The 17606-nt window shown below is 39.5% G+C and overlaps 1 protein-coding gene across 4 annotated transcripts in view; it reads left to right on the forward strand.

Moving 5' to 3' along the window:
• The window catches only part of AKAP7 (A-kinase anchoring protein 7), a 141981-nt gene that overhangs the window by 47439 nt on the left and 76936 nt on the right, over positions 1–17606 (forward strand). For all 4 annotated transcript variants that reach the window (XM_081295281.1, XM_081295277.1, XM_081295278.1 and 1 more), the window contains exon 6: positions 14212–14324. In XM_081295281.1, the coding sequence (XP_081151407.1) occupies positions 14212–14324 (113 nt within the window). The remainder of the gene's footprint in view (positions 1–14211; positions 14325–17606) is intronic.

Consider the following 17606-nt stretch of genomic DNA (forward strand, 5'->3'; position numbering starts at 1 on the left):
TTTGACACCCCTTGTCAAGAGGTTGTACTCTCCTTCTCTCTGGAGATAGCCCACATTTTCTCTTGAATGTGTATTCCTTACTTTATCCCAAAAGCTTCTTCCTCTCAAGATAGCCCACTTTTTCCCTTGAATGTACTCTTTTTTTCTAAATATACCATTGTCTGTGTCTCTGACTGGTGTGTGCTGAAATTCTTTTCCCTCACACATGACAGGCAGCCCCCATGTCGTGAGTTAAGGTCCCTCTCTTTGGGAACTCCTCAGAACTCTTGTGCCATAACTTTTAGAAGAATATATTTCAATGACAAGGGCACTGTACTTCTAAAAACTTTAAAATATAAGCTACATGTGTAGTTGTGTGTGTGTGTGTGTGTGTGTGTGTGTGTGTGTGTGTGTGTATATACACACCTACATAGGAATGTCAGCAAAGGAGAGATATCTCTGGGTAGGATGCTCAGAATTACCAGAGAAGGGAAGAATTTGACTCAGGACAAGTGGGGTCCTTGATGTATGAGGTGGAAGAGAATTTATTTATGTGTCATTAGAGGGACAGAGATTATTTAGGAAAGTACAGAACACACAGTCAATGGAGAATACAGGCCATCTCAAAGAGTGAGGTGTGTTTTCATGGTTTCCTGTTCTTCTTTTAAAGGAAACTTGGTGAGGGGTAGGTATGCGAAGGTATGTAGGTATGATATCAGTCTGATAATCTTAAGATGATTTATGGTGGTCTGATAATTCTTAGGATTCTTAGGATCCTTAGGCTGATGAGGACCTAAGGATCAATAGATAATGCTGAAAAGTTTCCCAAATTATAGGCTTTTCATAATATTGTATCTCTCTTTGCATAATCTGTTTATTGGGGGCTAATTTACAATGTCTAAGGTAATTATCCTAAGTATGGTATTTTATGGTAACTTGAAGATTTATAGATTTCCCAGAAATTTGGTAGTGACAGGCTTGGAAAAATATGTAGAACCTCAGATTAAAATTATATTTTCTTGTCCTTCCTTTATGTCTTCTTAATATGTATTTAAAATTTATTTTATCCTATTTCATCTCAAAGAGATCCAAGCCCTCATCTTTGCTCCATATGTACCTGTGGGTTTATGGTGGCAGCTGGTTGAGGGAAGAGGTCAGCTAGTTGACTGAGGCTCTGTGTCTCAGCTTCCTACCGTGACCCTGAGTGATCTTGTTTTTTAGAATAAAACAGCATCTTTTCCTTTCCTAGCATTACCTTAATTTTTAGGATTAAGAAGGTATAGAAAATTTAGGCATTTACAATGGCATTTCTCCACATTTTATAATGATGAAATTGCCCTGAAAAGCTTTTTGCATAGAAATGGATATGTGACTTTATTCATCTCTTTAGCTAAATGCAATTTTGTTAAGAAGGTTATTAGATTGAGAGATTGCCAAAAATTTAGCCTGCTGAAATTATAATGGTTTTGTGAATCTTGTTTCAAAATGAGAAAAGTGTCCTTGGTTAGCATGATAAAAGACTTCAAGTACAATTATCTTATAAAAGTAAAAATGAAAACTTTTTAGGATGTTCATTTGAACATTATGCTTTCTTGCTAAGAGCCACAGCCAAGTAATATGATGCATGGCATTTTTGGTTGAAAGGTGACGCCAGCAAGCCATTGAGATGATATGATTATGTTAAGATCTTCATTCATATGGATATTGGAAGCCTGCTACACTCCTGGAGAGTTCCCATTGGTTGGGGAAGTGTGATAGGAGGGAATTCCTGAGGAGGGACTTCCTGTGGGGGTCCGGGAAAACGCCGTGTGGGTCGGTGGGCAATTGTCCCGGGAGCGTACGGGACATTGGCGGCAGTTTCAAAAATAAAGTTTGTTCCTGCTTGAGTGGCTCATGATTTTGTGCCCAGACAGACTGCGGCACTTCCTCTTAGTTTGGATTGTCGTTTTCCTCTACAGGTGGAGAAAACTGTTTTTCTATTCCTAGTGGAGAATATGTTAAGTCACTGGTATCTTTGGGTCCTTATCGGTTGCTTTGTTTGTTTATTTATTTTAATTAGGTATATATGACAGCAGAATGCATTTCATTTTTCACAATTGCAGCACAACTTTACACTTCTCTGGTTGTACATGATGTAGTGACACACCATATGTGAAGTCATACATGTACCTAGGGTAATTATGTCCATCTCATTCCAGCTCCCATGTCACCTCCCCATCCTAACCTCCCCTTTGCCCCATCAAAGTTACTCCATTTTTTCCCATCCTCCCCCCGCCCCCATTATGGATCAGCATCCACTTATCAGAGAGAACATTTGGCCTTTGTTTTGTTTTTTTTTTTTTGGATTGGCTTAATTCACTTAGCATGATATTCTCCAACTCCATCCATTTACCTGCAAATGCCATAATTTTATTCTCTTTTAATGCAGAGTAATATTCCATTGTGTATATATACCATAGTTTCTTTATCCATTCATATATTGAAGGGCATCTAGATTGCTTCCATAGTTTAGCTATTGTGAATTGAACTCCTGTAAACATTGATGTGGCTGCGTTACTATAGTATGCTGATTTTAAGTCCTTTGGGTATAGACTGCCCTTCCTCTTTCATGTGTAATTATCTTATTTGTTCTGGGACTCTTCTCTGTTGTTAATGTATGTGTAGATGTTAAGAGGTGGGACCTGAGTTCCTTCTCTTGGATCCTGTTTTTGGTTTGGGGCTTTTGTCTCTTTACTTCTTTGAGTTGGAGTAATGTCAGGGAATGTTTAGTTCAATAGTAGAGTCTTTAACCTATGAACTTTTAGTGTCCCTATAGGTTCCCAGAACCTCACAGAATGGGGTGAAATAAACAATAGTAATAATTTTGTAAACAACAAATAAAGAGGAATTTTGGGGTCGGTATTTGTGAACTCTAAGAACAATAACCATGAACTAGACCTGACTTCAAAGCAAACAGCAGGTGACAACCATAGCATCCATAAGGTAATGATTGAATTAGCATTAATGGTGGGGACAGGAATTACATAGACCAATTAATTCTGAAAGATGGTAAAAATAACCTTATTTAGGAGAAAAGGAAATGTGTTAGGAAGTTAGAATAGACTTTACAATTTCAGAAAGTGAACAGAGAGTTGTAGCATGTCATGTTTATATGGAAGGAAGAAAAAAATAGAAGAAGCAAGGTATTGAGAAACAGGGAGAGGGAACAATAGCATGTGGCCATTAGTAGGAGAAGATAAGAGGGAGAGAGAAACAAACAAATGAAAATAGTATAAAACCAACCCAAAGTATACAATCCTACAAACCCAAACCCTCAAAAGACAATGTTAGGGAAAAATAATTATATTAAAAAATGATGAAAATGAGAGAAAAAAGAAAGAAGTGTTATGTGAATATGTTCCTGAACCAGTCAGCACAGCAAGAATTCATATGCTGACAGAGTGCCGGGGATCCCAAAAGCCAACGGTGTGACCCCGGAGATCCAGGCTGTCTGATACGCGCGGCCTGCCCCGAGGATACAGAAGGCGTGGCGCCGCAGAGAAGGGGTTAACCAGTCAGCAGGGAATTAAGTGGCTGCGACACGGTGGTATCCCACCAGCCAAGCCCAAGCCCGCACTGACCCCCGGGCTGAGTTCGGGATTGCAGTCGGGGAAGGAAGCCGGTAAGGCCCCGCCCCCCACAAGGGACACTCCGCTAAGGCAAACAGCGGCCACCATCTTAGAGAGCTGAAGTATCCACCGCCACTCTCCAACAGATTGCAGCAACAAAACAGGTGTGTGTGACCCAGCCCAGCCCCCATACTTAGGGGGATTTTGCATAAAATCTCTCCTAGACTCTCAGGGGGAGGCAGTATCAGAGTGAGCCTGCATAAAGACTAAAGGGGAGCTAGAGGCACCTGACCCTCAACCCCCCCTCCCATCAGCGGACAAAACAAAACCTGCCTAGCCAGCGCTGGGGGAGGGGCAAGCAGAAAAAATCAAAACCATAGAGTGCCGGGGATCCCAAAAGCCAACGGTGTGACCCCGGAGATCCAGGCTGTCTGATACGCGCGGCCTGCCCCGAGGCTACAGAAGGCGTGGCGTCGCAGAGAAGGGGTTAACCAGTCAGCAGGGAATTAAGTGGCTGCGACACGGTGGTATCCCACCAGCCAAGCCCAAGCCCGCACTGACCCCCGGGCTGAGTTCGGGATTGCAGTCGGGGAAGGAAGCCAGTAAGGCCCCGCCCCCCACAAGGGACACTCCGCTAAGGCAAACAGCGGCCATCATCTTAGAGAGCTGAAGTATCCACCGCCACTCTCCGACAGATTGCAGCAACAAAACAGGTGTGTGTGACCCAGCCCAGCCCCCATACTTAGGGGGATTTCGCATAAAATCTCTCCTAGACTCTCAGGGGGAGGCAGTATCAGAGTGAGCCTGCATAAAGACTAAAGGGGAGCTAGAGGCACCTGACGCTCAACCCCCCCTCCCATCAGCGGACAAAACAAAACCTGCCTAGCCAGCGCTGGGGGAGGGGCAAGCAGAAAAAATCAAAACCATAGAGTGCCGGGGATCCCAAAAGCCAACGGTGTGACCCCGGAGATCCAGGCTGTCTGATACGCGCGGCCTGCCCCGAGGCTACAGAAGGCGTGGCGCCGCAGAGAAGGGGTTAACCAGTCAGCAGGGAATTAAGTGGCTGCGACACGGTGGTATCCCACCAGCCAAGCCCAAGCCCGCACTGACCCCCGGGCTGAGTTCGGGATTGCAGTCGGGGAAGGAAGCCGGTAAGGCCCCGCCCCCCACAAGGGACACTCCGCTAAGGCAAACAGCGGCCACCATCTTAGAGAGCTGAAGTATCCACCGCCACTCTCCCACAGATTGCAACAAAACAGGCCCAGAGTACAGTTTGAACTGCCGAGAACCATCACTGAGGGGAAATCTGGTCTAGCAGGAGAACCCAAGCCTAGCAGGAGAGAACAGGAGACTAGAGGCAAGGCTCTCGTGACTGGGCAGCTGTAAACTGCAGGCCCGCCGGCGACAGTTCATCCACTGCCAGCGTAACTGGGCGGTAGGAGAACGCCCTCCCGCTGGCGATGGATCACCTGCCCACGGCCTGAGATACTGGGCGGCGGGAGTCTGCCCGCCTGCCACGACCGGGTGCTGAAACCAAACAGAGACAGTCCAGTCACACCCCCCCATTAGGGCACCCCGGCAAGGAGACTGGGGCACGGCATAGCAGAGTAGTGTCGTCACTGGAGCTCGGACGTCGGAATTCCTTCCCAGCAGAATCCACGTTAGCAGGCATAGTTCAACAACACAAAGGAGAGACATCAGAAACAGAACAAATCTATAGAAGAGAGCAGAAACACGACAATCAAAAAGAGCCGGAAAGTAAGGTGGACAACATGAGAAAACAAGGGAAAAAAGGATTTCAAACAATGCAAGACAACTCAATTCTACAGGAGGACATAGAAACTTCAGAAACAGGGATATGGAAAGAACTCAAGGGATACCTAACTCGAATGGAAAGGAATATTAGAGAAGACATGAGACAGCAAGTCCAAGAAATAAAAGTATATTTTGAAAATGAATTAAACAAACGAATTCAAATGGCAAAGAACGAGATCTACCAGGAGATAGAGATCTTAAAAAAAAATCAAACAATAATCCTAGAATTGCAGGAAACTATAAACCAAATTAAAAACTCAAACGAGAATATTACAAATAGACTTGATCAAGTAGAAGTCAGAACATCAGATAATGAAGACAAGGTTTATCAACTTGAAAAGAATATAGTCAACACAGAAAAGATGCTTAAATCCCACGAACAATCTATTCAAGAGTTATGGGATGTCATAAAAAAACCAAATCTGAGAGTCATAGGGATAGAAGAAGGCACAGAGTTTCAAACCAAAGGAATGGACAGCATATTAAATGAAATAATTCTAGAAAACTTCCCAGAGATGAAAGATGGAATGGATTGCCAAATCCTGGAAGCCTACAGGACCCCAAACATTCAAAACCATAATAGACCAACCCCAAGACATATAATTATGAAGATAGCCAACGTACAGAACAAGGAGAGAATATTAAAAGCTACGAGAGAAAAGAGGCAGATTACTTTCAGGGGTAAACCAATTAGGTTAACGACCGATTTCTCATCACAAACTTTGAAAGCGAGAAGATCCTGGAATAATGTATTTCAAACGCTGAAAAATAATGGATTCCAACCAAGAATACTATATCCAGCAAAATTGAGCTTCAAATTTGACAATGAAATTAAAATCTTTCATGATAAACAAAAGCTAAAAGAATTTGCAGCAAGAAAACCAGCTCTGCAAAGCATTTTGAACAAAACACTACAAGAAGAGGATTTGATAAATAGTGCCCAAAACTAACAGCAGGAGGTATCTCAGTAAAGGGGGAGGAAAACAACCAAAAAGCAAAACTAGCCAAACTAAAATAAATAAATAAAGAAGCATGACTGGAAATACAAATCATATCTCAATTGTAACCTTAAATGTTAATGGCCTAAATTCACCAATCAAGAGACATAGGCTAGTAACCTGGATCAAAAAAACAAATCCAACAATATGCTGCCTTCAGGAGACTCATATGATAGGAAAAGACATACACAGGTTGAAGGTAAAAGGTTGGGAAAAATCATACCACTCATATGGCCCTCGGAAGCAAGCAGGAGTGGCCATACTCATATCGAATAAAATCAACTTCAAACCTAAGTTAATCAAGAAGGATAAAGAAGGTCACTATATACTGTTAAAAGGAACCATCCACCAACAAGACATAACAATCATCAATTTGTATGCACCAAACAATGGAGCTGCAACGTTCATAAAACAAACTCTCCTCAAGTTCAAGAGTCAAATAGACCACAACACAATAATTATGGGTGACTTCAACACACCGCTCTCGCCATTAGACAGATCCTCTAGACAAAAGCTGAATAAAGAAACTATAGAACTCAACAGCAAATCAATAACCTAGACTTAACCGACATATATAGAATATATCAACCATCATCAAGTGGATACACGTTCTTCTCAGCAGCACATGGATCCTACTCAAAGATAGACCATATATTATGCCATAAGGCAACTCTTAGTAATTATAAGGGCGTGGAGATAATACCATGCACCATATCTGACCATAATGGAATGAAATTGGAAATCAATGATAAAAGAAGGAAGGAAAAATCCTACATCACATGGAAAATGAACAATATGTTATTGAATGATCAATGGGTTGTAGAAGACATAAAGGAGGAGATGGAAAAATTCTTAGAGTCAAATGACAACACAGACACAACATACCAGAATCTATGGGACACAATGAAAGCAGTTTTAAGAGGGAAATTCATTTCTTGGAGTTCTTACCTCAAAAAAAGAAAAAACCAACAAATAAATGAACTCACACAACACCTCAAAAACCTAGAAAAGGAAGAGCAAAACAACAGCAAATGTAGTAGAAGACAAGAAATAATTAAAATTAGAGCAGAAATCAACGAAATTGAAACAAAAGAAACCATTGAAAAGATAGATGAAACTAAAAGTTGGTTCTTTGAAAAAATAAATAAGATAGACAAGCCCTTAGCCATGCTAACGAAAAGGAGAGAGAACTCAAATTACTAACATACGGGATGAAAAAGGCAATATCACAACAGACACTACAGAAATACAGAAGATAATTAGAAAGTATTTTGAAACCCTATATTCCAATAAAATAGAAGATAATGAAGATATCGATAAATTTCTTAAGGCATATGATTTGCCCAGATTGAGACAGGAAGACACACACAATTTAAACAGACCAATAACAAAAGAAGAAATAGAAGAAGCCATCAAAAGACTACCAACTAAGAAAAGCCCTGGACCAGATGGCTATACAGCGGAGTTCTACAAAACCTTCAAAGAAGAATTAATACCAATACTTTTCAAGCTATTTCAAGAAATAGAAAAAGAAGGAGCTCTTCCAAATTCATTCTATGAGGCCAACATCACTTTGATCCCAAAACCAGACAAAGACACTTCAAAGAAAGAAAACTACAGACCAATATCTCTAATGAACTTGGATGCAAAAATTCTCAATAAAATTCTGGCGAATCGAATACAAAAACATATCAGAAAACTTGTGCACCATGATCAAGTAGGATTCATTCCTGGGATGCAAGGATGGTTCAATATACGGAAATCAATAAATGCTATTCACCACATCAATAGACTTAAAGACAAGAACCACATGATCATCTCGATGGATGCAGAAAAAACATTTGACAAAGTACAGCATCCCTTTATGTTCAAAACACTAGAAAAACTAGGGATAACAGGAACTTACCTCAACATTGTAAAAGCTATATATGCTAAACCTCAGGCTAGCATCATCCTAAACGGAGAAAAACTGAAGGCATTTCCTCTAAAATCTGGAACAAGACAGGGATGCCCTCTATCACCACTTCTATTCAATTTAGTTCTCGAAGTACTAGCCAGAGCAATTAGACAGACAAAAGAAATTAAAGGCATAAAAATAGGAAAAGAAGAAATTAAACTATCGCTATTTGCGGATGACATGATAATATACTTAACAGACCCAAAAGAGTCTACAAAGAAGCTGCTAGAGTTAATAAATGAATTCAGCAAAGTGGCAGGGTATAAAATCAACACGCATAAATCAAAGGCATTCCTGTATATCAGCAACAAAACCTCTGAAATGGAAATAAGGAAAACCACTCCATTCACAATATCCTCAAAGAAAATAAGATACTTGGGAATCAACCTAACAAAAGAGGTGAAAGATTTATACAATTAAAACTACAGAACCATAAAGAGAGAGATAGAAGAAGATCTCAGAAGATGGAAAAATGTACCCTGTTCATGGATAGGCAGAACTAACATCGTCAAAATGGCGATATTACCCAAACTTCTCTACAGGTTTAATGCGATGCCAATCAAAATCCCAATGGCATTTCTTGTAGAAATAGACAAAGCAATCATGAAATTCATATGGAAAAACAAAAGACCCAGAATAGCAAAAGCAATTCTAAGCAGGAAGTGTGAATCTGGAGGCATAGCGATACCAGAGGTCAAACTGTACTACAAAGCAATAGTAACAAAAACAGCATGGTACTGGTACCAAAACAGGTGGGTAGACCAATGGTACAGAATAGAAGACACAGAGACTAATCCACAAAGTTACAACTATCTTATATTTGATAAAGGGGCTAAAAGCATGCAATGGAGGAAGGATAGCATTTTCAACAAATGGTGCTGGGAAAATTGGAAATCCATATGCAACAAAATGAAATTGAATCCCTTTCTCTCGCCATCCACAAAAATTAACTCAAAATGGATCAGGGAGCTAGGTATCAAATCAGAGACACTGCGTCTGATAGAAGAAAAAGTTGGCTACGATCTACAAATTGTGGGGCCAGGCTCCAAATTCCTTAATAGGACACCCATAGCCCAAGAGTTAACAACAAGAATAAACAAATGGGACTTACTTAAACTAAAAAGTTTTTTCTCAGCAAGAGAAACAATAAAAGAGGTAAATAGAGAGCCTACATCCTGGGAACAAATCTTTACCCCCCACACCTCCGATAGAGCCCTAATATCCAGAATGTACAAAGAACTCAAAAAATTAAACAATAAGATAACAAATAACCCAATTAACAAATGGGCCAAGGACCTCAACAGACACTTCTCAGAGGAGGACATACAATCAATCAACAAGTACATGAAAAAATGCTCACCATCTCTAGCAATCAGAGAAATGCAAATCAAAACCACCCTAAGATACCATCTCACTCCAGTAAGATTGGCAGCCATTATGAAGTCAAACAACAACAAGTGTTGGCGGGGATGTGGGGAAAAGGGTACACTTGTACACTGCTGGTGGGACTGCAAAATGGTGAGGCCAATTTGGAAAGCAGTATGGAGATTCCTGGGAAAGCTGGGAATGGAACCACCATTTGACCCAGCTATCGCACTTCTCGGACTATTCCCTGAGGACCTTAAAAGAGCGCACTATAGGGATACAGCTGCATCAATGATTATAGCGGCACAATTCACAATAGCTAGACTGTGGAACCAACCTAGATGCCCTTCAATTGATGAATGGATTAAAAAAATGTGGCATCTATACACAATGGAGTATTATGCAGCACTAAGAAATGACAAAATCATAGAATTTGCAGGGAAATGGATGGCATTAGAGCAGATTATGCTAAGCGAAGCTAGCCAAGCCCTAAAAAACAAATGCCAAATGTCTGCTTTGATATAAAGAGAACAACTAAGAACAGAACAGGAAGAAAGAGCATGAGGAAAAGACTACAGTAAACAAAGACGAATGGGGGGAGAGAAACGGAGAGAGAAGGGAAAGCATATGGAAATGGTAGGAGACCTTCAAGGATACATAAAATTATAAGAGGTTATGAGGGGCAAGGGGGAGGGAAAAAAAAGGGAGAGAATTGAACAACAGCAGGGGAGGTAGAGAGGGAAGATGGAAGGGGAGGGGAGGGGAGGGGGGATAGTAGGGGATAGGAAAGGTAGCAGAATACAACAGTCACTAATATGGCATTATGTAAAAATGTGAATATGTAACAGATGTGATTCTGCAATCTGTATTTGGGGTGAAAATGGGAGTTCAAAGCACAATTTGAGTCTAATGTATGAAAGATGATATATCATGAACTATGTAATGCGATAAATAATCAATAAAAAAAATTTAAAAAAAAAAGAATTCATTTGCTTTCTCACTGCCCCCCCCCATAAAGTAAAAAAAATAAAATAAAATAAATTTTTTGAATCTAAAATCTTAGCGAAGAATGAAGGAACCTCTCCACTGAGGTGGTCAAAATAGTGACCAGATTGAGTAGTCACTGTCTATGTATAACAGTCTTTCTTTCTAATTCTTCTTGAGTTCTGTACTGATAGAGCAAGGGGTGGGGGTTGTTAACCTCTTCCTGTTTTTGTGCTGCTCTCTGAGCTGCCAGTTGAAGCAGCCTAAGATCAAAGCTGTTTGCTATAAGACTCAGCTTTTCTTCTCACCAATAAGGGGTGGGATGTACTGTCAATTGGCGTTTTGTCCATTTGGACCAATTTGGTGCACTTCTAGGGTACAGCTTCTGCATTGTTCTTTGAGAGAGTTCCAGCAGGTGGTGCTGAGGTCTAATCAGGCCTCAGGAGCTTTGTTTGGTGGAACCATCTTTGGAGAGACTAGATTGACCTGCCCCTAGGACTAGGCAGTAACTGAATTCTTTAGTGAATCTAAAGATCTAAAGTTCTGAAGAGCCTCACAAGAAATCCAATCATGGTGTGTGTGTGTGTGTGTGTGTGTGTGTGTGTGTGTTTGTGTTTTCCTCCTCTCACTGTTTCCTAGGTGCACAGGCTTCCTGGACTTAGTCCTGAGTGTATTCAACCTTATCCCCATAGACCCTCAGCCCATTTTTGCTGGTTACATGAACCTCCAGACACAAAGGAGAAGTGCATCAGGCTCCCCTTTGCCTTTCCCATCAAATGCCCCTAGGTACAGTCTTCTCTACTCCTGTTTCTCTCACTTTCCTTTGAGTCCCTTGTTAGGTACCTGCCAGGGTAGGGGTATTATGGCTATGTGTATTATTTCCCCCCTGATCTTCTGGAAGAGGATGCAATGAGGTAAATGGGCAAGGCTCTCATGAGCACGCTTTCCAGCAGGGGATGGAAGTATAGGAAATGTTCATTGTGGAGATGGAGGAAGCATTTTCTCACCAGTTCAGTGCTTTGGAAAACTCCTTCCAATCCTACTCTTCAAGAGCCAAGGAAAATGAATTGTCAAATCACTCAAAAACCCTCTGGCTATATTATTACTCTTTCTCCTCCTTCTCCCCCTCCCCTCCCCTCCCCCTCCCTCCCTCCTCCTTTTTGTGGGGGGGATGAGGTACGTGTCAAAGTCTAAAGCATTAAAGACAATTAACTCTTTTTCTTACATACCAAGAACCTACAGTTTCTGGTGGCACACTTGCCTCAAGACGGCTCCTGCCTCAGCTTTCAGTGGCCTGTTGAGATATAGAGCACACTTTCCAAGCACTAGTGCACTATGCAGCCTCTGGATCAGTTAAGATTAGGCAGTATTTCTTTTCATAATAATTTTTCTCATATGCAAACTTTTTAGTTGTAAATGGGCACAATACCTTTTATTTATTTGTTTTTGTGTGGTGCTGAGGATTGAACCCAGTGCCTCCCACATGCAAGGCAATTGCACACCACTGAGCTATAAGCACAGCCCCTAGGCAGCATTTTTGATCTCGGGTTTCTCCATACCAAGAATATGATCCCCCTCCCTTTGTCTGTGGTGAATCTGCGCTGGTGGTTGTGTGGTAGGCTCCAGTGTATTCTTTCTTCTTTGTTTATTGTACCAATTGCTGAGTCCCTAAGCTGCTTTGAGTATCCAATATTATAATTTAGTAAAATCCCTCTTTCACCCACTTTACTGAGAAACTGTACACACACTGCTTTGGTTTTATACCATGGTGCAGTTTGGGATGCAGCCTTCTTTTAACCATGTCATCTTTCTAGAATCTAACCATTTCTTTATTGATGAAAGTTATTTCTAATTTTTGCTAATTTGGTATAATGCTTTTATTCTCTACATAAAATTTTATGTACTAGTACTTTTTTTTTGTATTTTTTCTAGAATTGGAATTGCTAGTTCAAAATGCTTGTGAACTTTTATTAAGTACTTTCCAGATTCCTTTCCCTTGGGTTGTGGCACCCTCACTTCCCCACAGCCATTATTCCTTTAATATTTTTCTCTGATTCCCTCTTGCTTACTTCCTTTTTGAGAATTTCACTTATATATTAGGCAACTATGAAATTGTCTCACAGCTCTTTGATGTTCTGTTCTTTTTTCTTTCTTACTTCCCTTTTCTATCTGTATTTTATTTTGGGTAGTTTCTGTTGCTGTGTCTTCCAGTTTACTGATTTTTGGTTTAGCAATGTCTAAACTGTTTTTATACCAGCCATTCATTTTTCTCAGACATTGCAACCTTCATTTCTGTAAGCTTGATTTGTTTGCATGCTTTTTATAGTTTGAATATAAAAAATACATTCTGCTTGACTTTTTGAATGTTGGGAGTACAATTACAATAATGATTTTGATGCCCTCTCTGCTAATTTTAACATCTACTCTGGGTCTCTTTTGAATAGTTGTTTTATCTCCTCATTATGGATCATATTGTCATGTTTATTTGCATGACTGATAATTTTTGATTAGATGTCACCCTTGGGATATTTACCCATTATGTCAGTTGGGTGCTAGACAGTGTTATATTCCTATAAATACTTTTTGGCTTTGCTCTGGGACACAATTAAATTACTTGGAGATAGTTTTTTGGGGTCTTGCTTTTTAGATTTGTTAGGTAGTACTAGAGCAATTACCAATAAAGAGCTATTTTTTTCCCACTCCTGTGGCAAGATCCTTCCGTTTTCCCAGTGTCTTATGAATCTTGAGCTTTGACTGTCTTGACTAATGGAACAGACAGTATTTCTGACCCTGTGTAAGTGCTGGGCACTGTTCCCTCTAATTTTTTTGATTGTATTTTTCCTCAACCTTACACAAATGCACAGATCACTACTAGTCTGGAATATTCTACAGGACCCTTTTATAGACCTCTAGAGTTTTCTCCCCATGCATGTCACATGTCTCAAATACTTTGTCCTCTGAGCTCTAGCTGCCTTGGTCTCCTTTCTTAGCTCTTTTCTCTGCTCAGGGACAGGATGGGCTCCTTTTGGTTTTCTCCTACTCACAAAAGAGCCTGTACACTCAAGGATGTAAGCTGGGGAAGTTGAAGGGCTCATCCTGTTTGTTTCTCATTTATCAAGGAGAGTTCCTGTTACTCTGTCTTGGTCAGAAGGAGCAGTTTTAGATATGAAAGGTTACAGAACAGCTAGTCCCTTTGTGTATATGTGAAAACTACTGAGATGTTCGGTGAAAATCATCATGATGTGAGGCAAACAGTTATTTTATTTATTAAATAGTCCCTTTTCAAATTAACATTTTTGTGTACTTTATCCCAAATTTGAAATAATTGGATTTAATGTTAATCATTGGACATAACTGTCATATAACATTTGTTATCACACACATTATTTTTCTGTCTTTTAAAAATAATCTTCATTATAAAACAGTTATATTTTGAATTGGATTTTATATAAAGAGAACTATGAATTACAGTATCATTTTTTGTGTTTCTTCTTATTTTCTTCAGAGACTGCAAAAAAGACATTTCAAGAAAAAGGCATCCTGGCAGGAGAAAGCAGAAGCTTTAAACCTCATCTAACTTTTATGAAATTGTCAAAAGCACCATGGCTTCGTAAGAATGTGAGTACACATGTTTATTATGAGTCTTGTTTTACCAGGCCACATGAGCCCTTGTCATGGCTGGGGCATGGGTGACATTTGTAGTGGTTTTTTTTGACGCCCTACCACTAGTGCTTGGGATTCCAGGTTGTTTTAGTTCTGTTTCCAAGGATGCTGAGGATGCTCGAGGTCCTCCATGGAGGCTGTTACAGCTGTGCCCTCATTTGCCTTGATGGCTGTTCAGTTCATACTCTGACCATCATTTTCTGCTGCTGCTTTTGTTGCCACAAGTGGTTCATCCCTGGAGGAGTTTCGAGCTGTGCTGCTTTCTTGCTTGTGTTTTTTTTTGCATTCTACTGCTCTCAGGGCTTCCTTGCTGGCCTACATATACTGTGCTGTTCATTGCAACTGGGTTCTTCAAGACAGGGAATCTTTTTTTATCCTCCTTGTGTAGGTCTCTCAAGGTTTACAAAAAAACTACATTGCTCTGGAGAAGATGCCTCCATTAAGGGTCTGGAGCAAGAGTATCAGAGGCTGGGCAATTCAATAACCAAGGGACTCTCCCTCCTTGAGGTATCTATAAGTATTTCTCCCTAAGGATGGCAGCAGTGACATGCTAAGGCACATGTCTTTTGACTTCCTCTAGCTGGATAATTTTCTGCCTTTCCATGCTGTGCCCTCTTTTTTCAGAGGTTGGAACAGTTTTTGACTTTCTTCTGGATTCATGGGTATTTCTCCTAGAATCTTAAGGGAGCCTGCCCTTATTTTTCCCATTTCAGCCTAAAGGGTTCCTTATGCAGATTCAGACATCTGATGTCCTGCACTGATATGTCAGAATCTCAGGGATGGCAATGCAGATTAATATCCCTCTGCTCACCATGACCCTTGCTGCACTTAAGATTCATTTGCAGCTCTGTAAATGAAGGTCATACTTATTAGTAAGTAGAACTTTTTTTCCTCTCTAAATTTAGCACATTTTGTATTTAATGTCTGTCCTTGGAAAGTTTTTTGATCTTTTAAATCATGAGTTTGGGTGATTCACTATCCTGCAATTATAGGTTTTTTTTTTTTACAAACTATTTGTTAAAGATGTTCTTAAAAAATATCTTTCATGTTATTTATAATTATGCTACAAATTCAATAATATCTTTATTATATACTATTCCAGAATATGTTAGGTAAAAATAATATGTGTAAATTATATATTTTGAAATCTGGAATAACAGCTTACAAAACTTGTAGACTAAAAGTTTACCTCTTTACTCGTTATCTTTCTCATTTTGCTTTCAAATGGATTGTCCTCTTCCAAGTGGTTTCACAATTAATCACAGAATGACAAATCAGTGGTGAAGGTAATATCCCATTTCAAAATTTTTCTTTGTCTGTACAATATTAACTTTGAAATGAGAACATTCAAGGACATTTGTCAAAGGAATGTTTACTCCAGAATCCATATTTCAGACTATACTTAAATGATTTCTTGGCAGTTTCACAGAGTTAACTCCCTTGCTCTATCAAGAATGGATATGACTTAGAAAGGTTAATTGTCTTAAATAAGTTTACATTCTTATTACAGAGTCTTGTTTATGCATTTAATAATTCATCTATCTTGGGCTGGGGATGTGGCTCAAGCAGTAATGCGCTCGTCTGGCATGTGCGGGGTGCTGCGTTCGATCCTCAACACCACATAAAAAAAATAAAAAATAAAGATATTGTGTCTACCTAAAACTAAAAAATAAATATTAAAAAAAGAATTCATCTATCTCATGCTCTGTTATATGTTCTTCCTTTCCCCTGGCCAACTTCAGTTCATCCCGATTTATTCTATTAAGCAGAGCCCCTTGGTCCAAGTCATAGTAATTCAGCAAATATTTATTGAGTGTCTACCATGTACCAGCTTTCAGGTGCTAGACACTGAGTGGTTTTCAAAATGGAAGCAGTCCCTGCTTGAGTGCTATATAAAAATCGAAATCTAAAATTTTATTTAGATTAGAATGTATAATCTATAGAAAATAAATTACAGTGGTCTCTCCTTATCCATGGAAGATGCAATCCAAGACCCCCAGTGGTTGCCTGAAACTACAGATAGTTTCCTACATATGCTATGTCTTGTCCTATATATACATACCTATGATAAACTTTCACCTTCTCACTTGCAGGAAGTTGCCAGAATCACTACTCTTATGCTTCTGGGCCATCATTACAGAAAATAAGGGTCACTTGAATACAAGCACCACAGTACTGTGGTGTTTGATCTGGTTACTGAGATGGGTAATGAGTGGTAGTAGGGTGGTAGTGTGTATGGAATGGATGTGCTGGGGAAAGGGATGATGTGCGTCTTGGATGGGATAGGGAGGGACAGCACAGGAGTTCATCACACTACTTAAAACAGTGTACAAGTTAATACTTAGAAACTATCTGTTTCAGTAATTTATCATTTAATATCTTTAAACCATGATTCACCATATGTAACTGAAGCAGCAGATAAAGGGGGACTGCTGTATGATTTTATCATTTTTCAGAAAGCCAAATTAGAATTTTTTTCTTTTAACATATGGAATGACTATTTCAATCACTATTAAGATATTCTGTGTCCTGAAGGTTTTTCTTTAATCCAATCAAATTGAGCCTAAAATTAGCCATCATAGAATGTATTACTAGCTTCTTTCAGTGTTATTTAGATTGATAATAAAATAGGAGGTGGAGGAGGTGAAATAATTGTTTTCCCCCCATTTATAAATTGAATTTAACTCGAGTACTTTATTTTTTTATTTTAAAAGTTATTTTAATTATAAAGGTATTATCTGAATATATGCCCACTATAGAAAATTCAAATAATACAACTCATTAAAGTGAAAATAATAAAACTGCATCATAATTATGTTTATCATAATTTAAACATTTTCCCCTTAATGAATAATGATGTTGGTTTCTGTTTCTCGGATACCACAAACAATGATTTCTGTTTTTGTGGTGCTGGGGATTGAACCCAGGGCTTCTTGAATGCTAGGCAAGCACTTTACTACTGAGTTATAGCCCTGGCCCTGAACATCCTTGTCCACCTTTCTTTGGGTAGATATGCCACTTGTTCAAAGAACCAATTCCTTGAAGTGGGATTATGAAAGTTGAGGGTATTTTATATTATAACTTCTAAAACATCACAAATTGCCTTTTAAAATAATGATGCCAGTATATGCTCCCAACTGTAATGTATGAGAGTAACCTTTGTTAGGATAAATTTGTAAGAGAACTTTCAAAGATTATGACTAGTGACTTACAGAATTTTAATGGCCTTTTGAACTG

This window comes from Spermophilus citellus, assembly GCF_964194105.1.
Source record: "Spermophilus citellus genome assembly, chromosome: 5".
NCBI classification, from domain to species: Eukaryota; Metazoa; Chordata; class Mammalia; order Rodentia; family Sciuridae; genus Spermophilus; species Spermophilus citellus.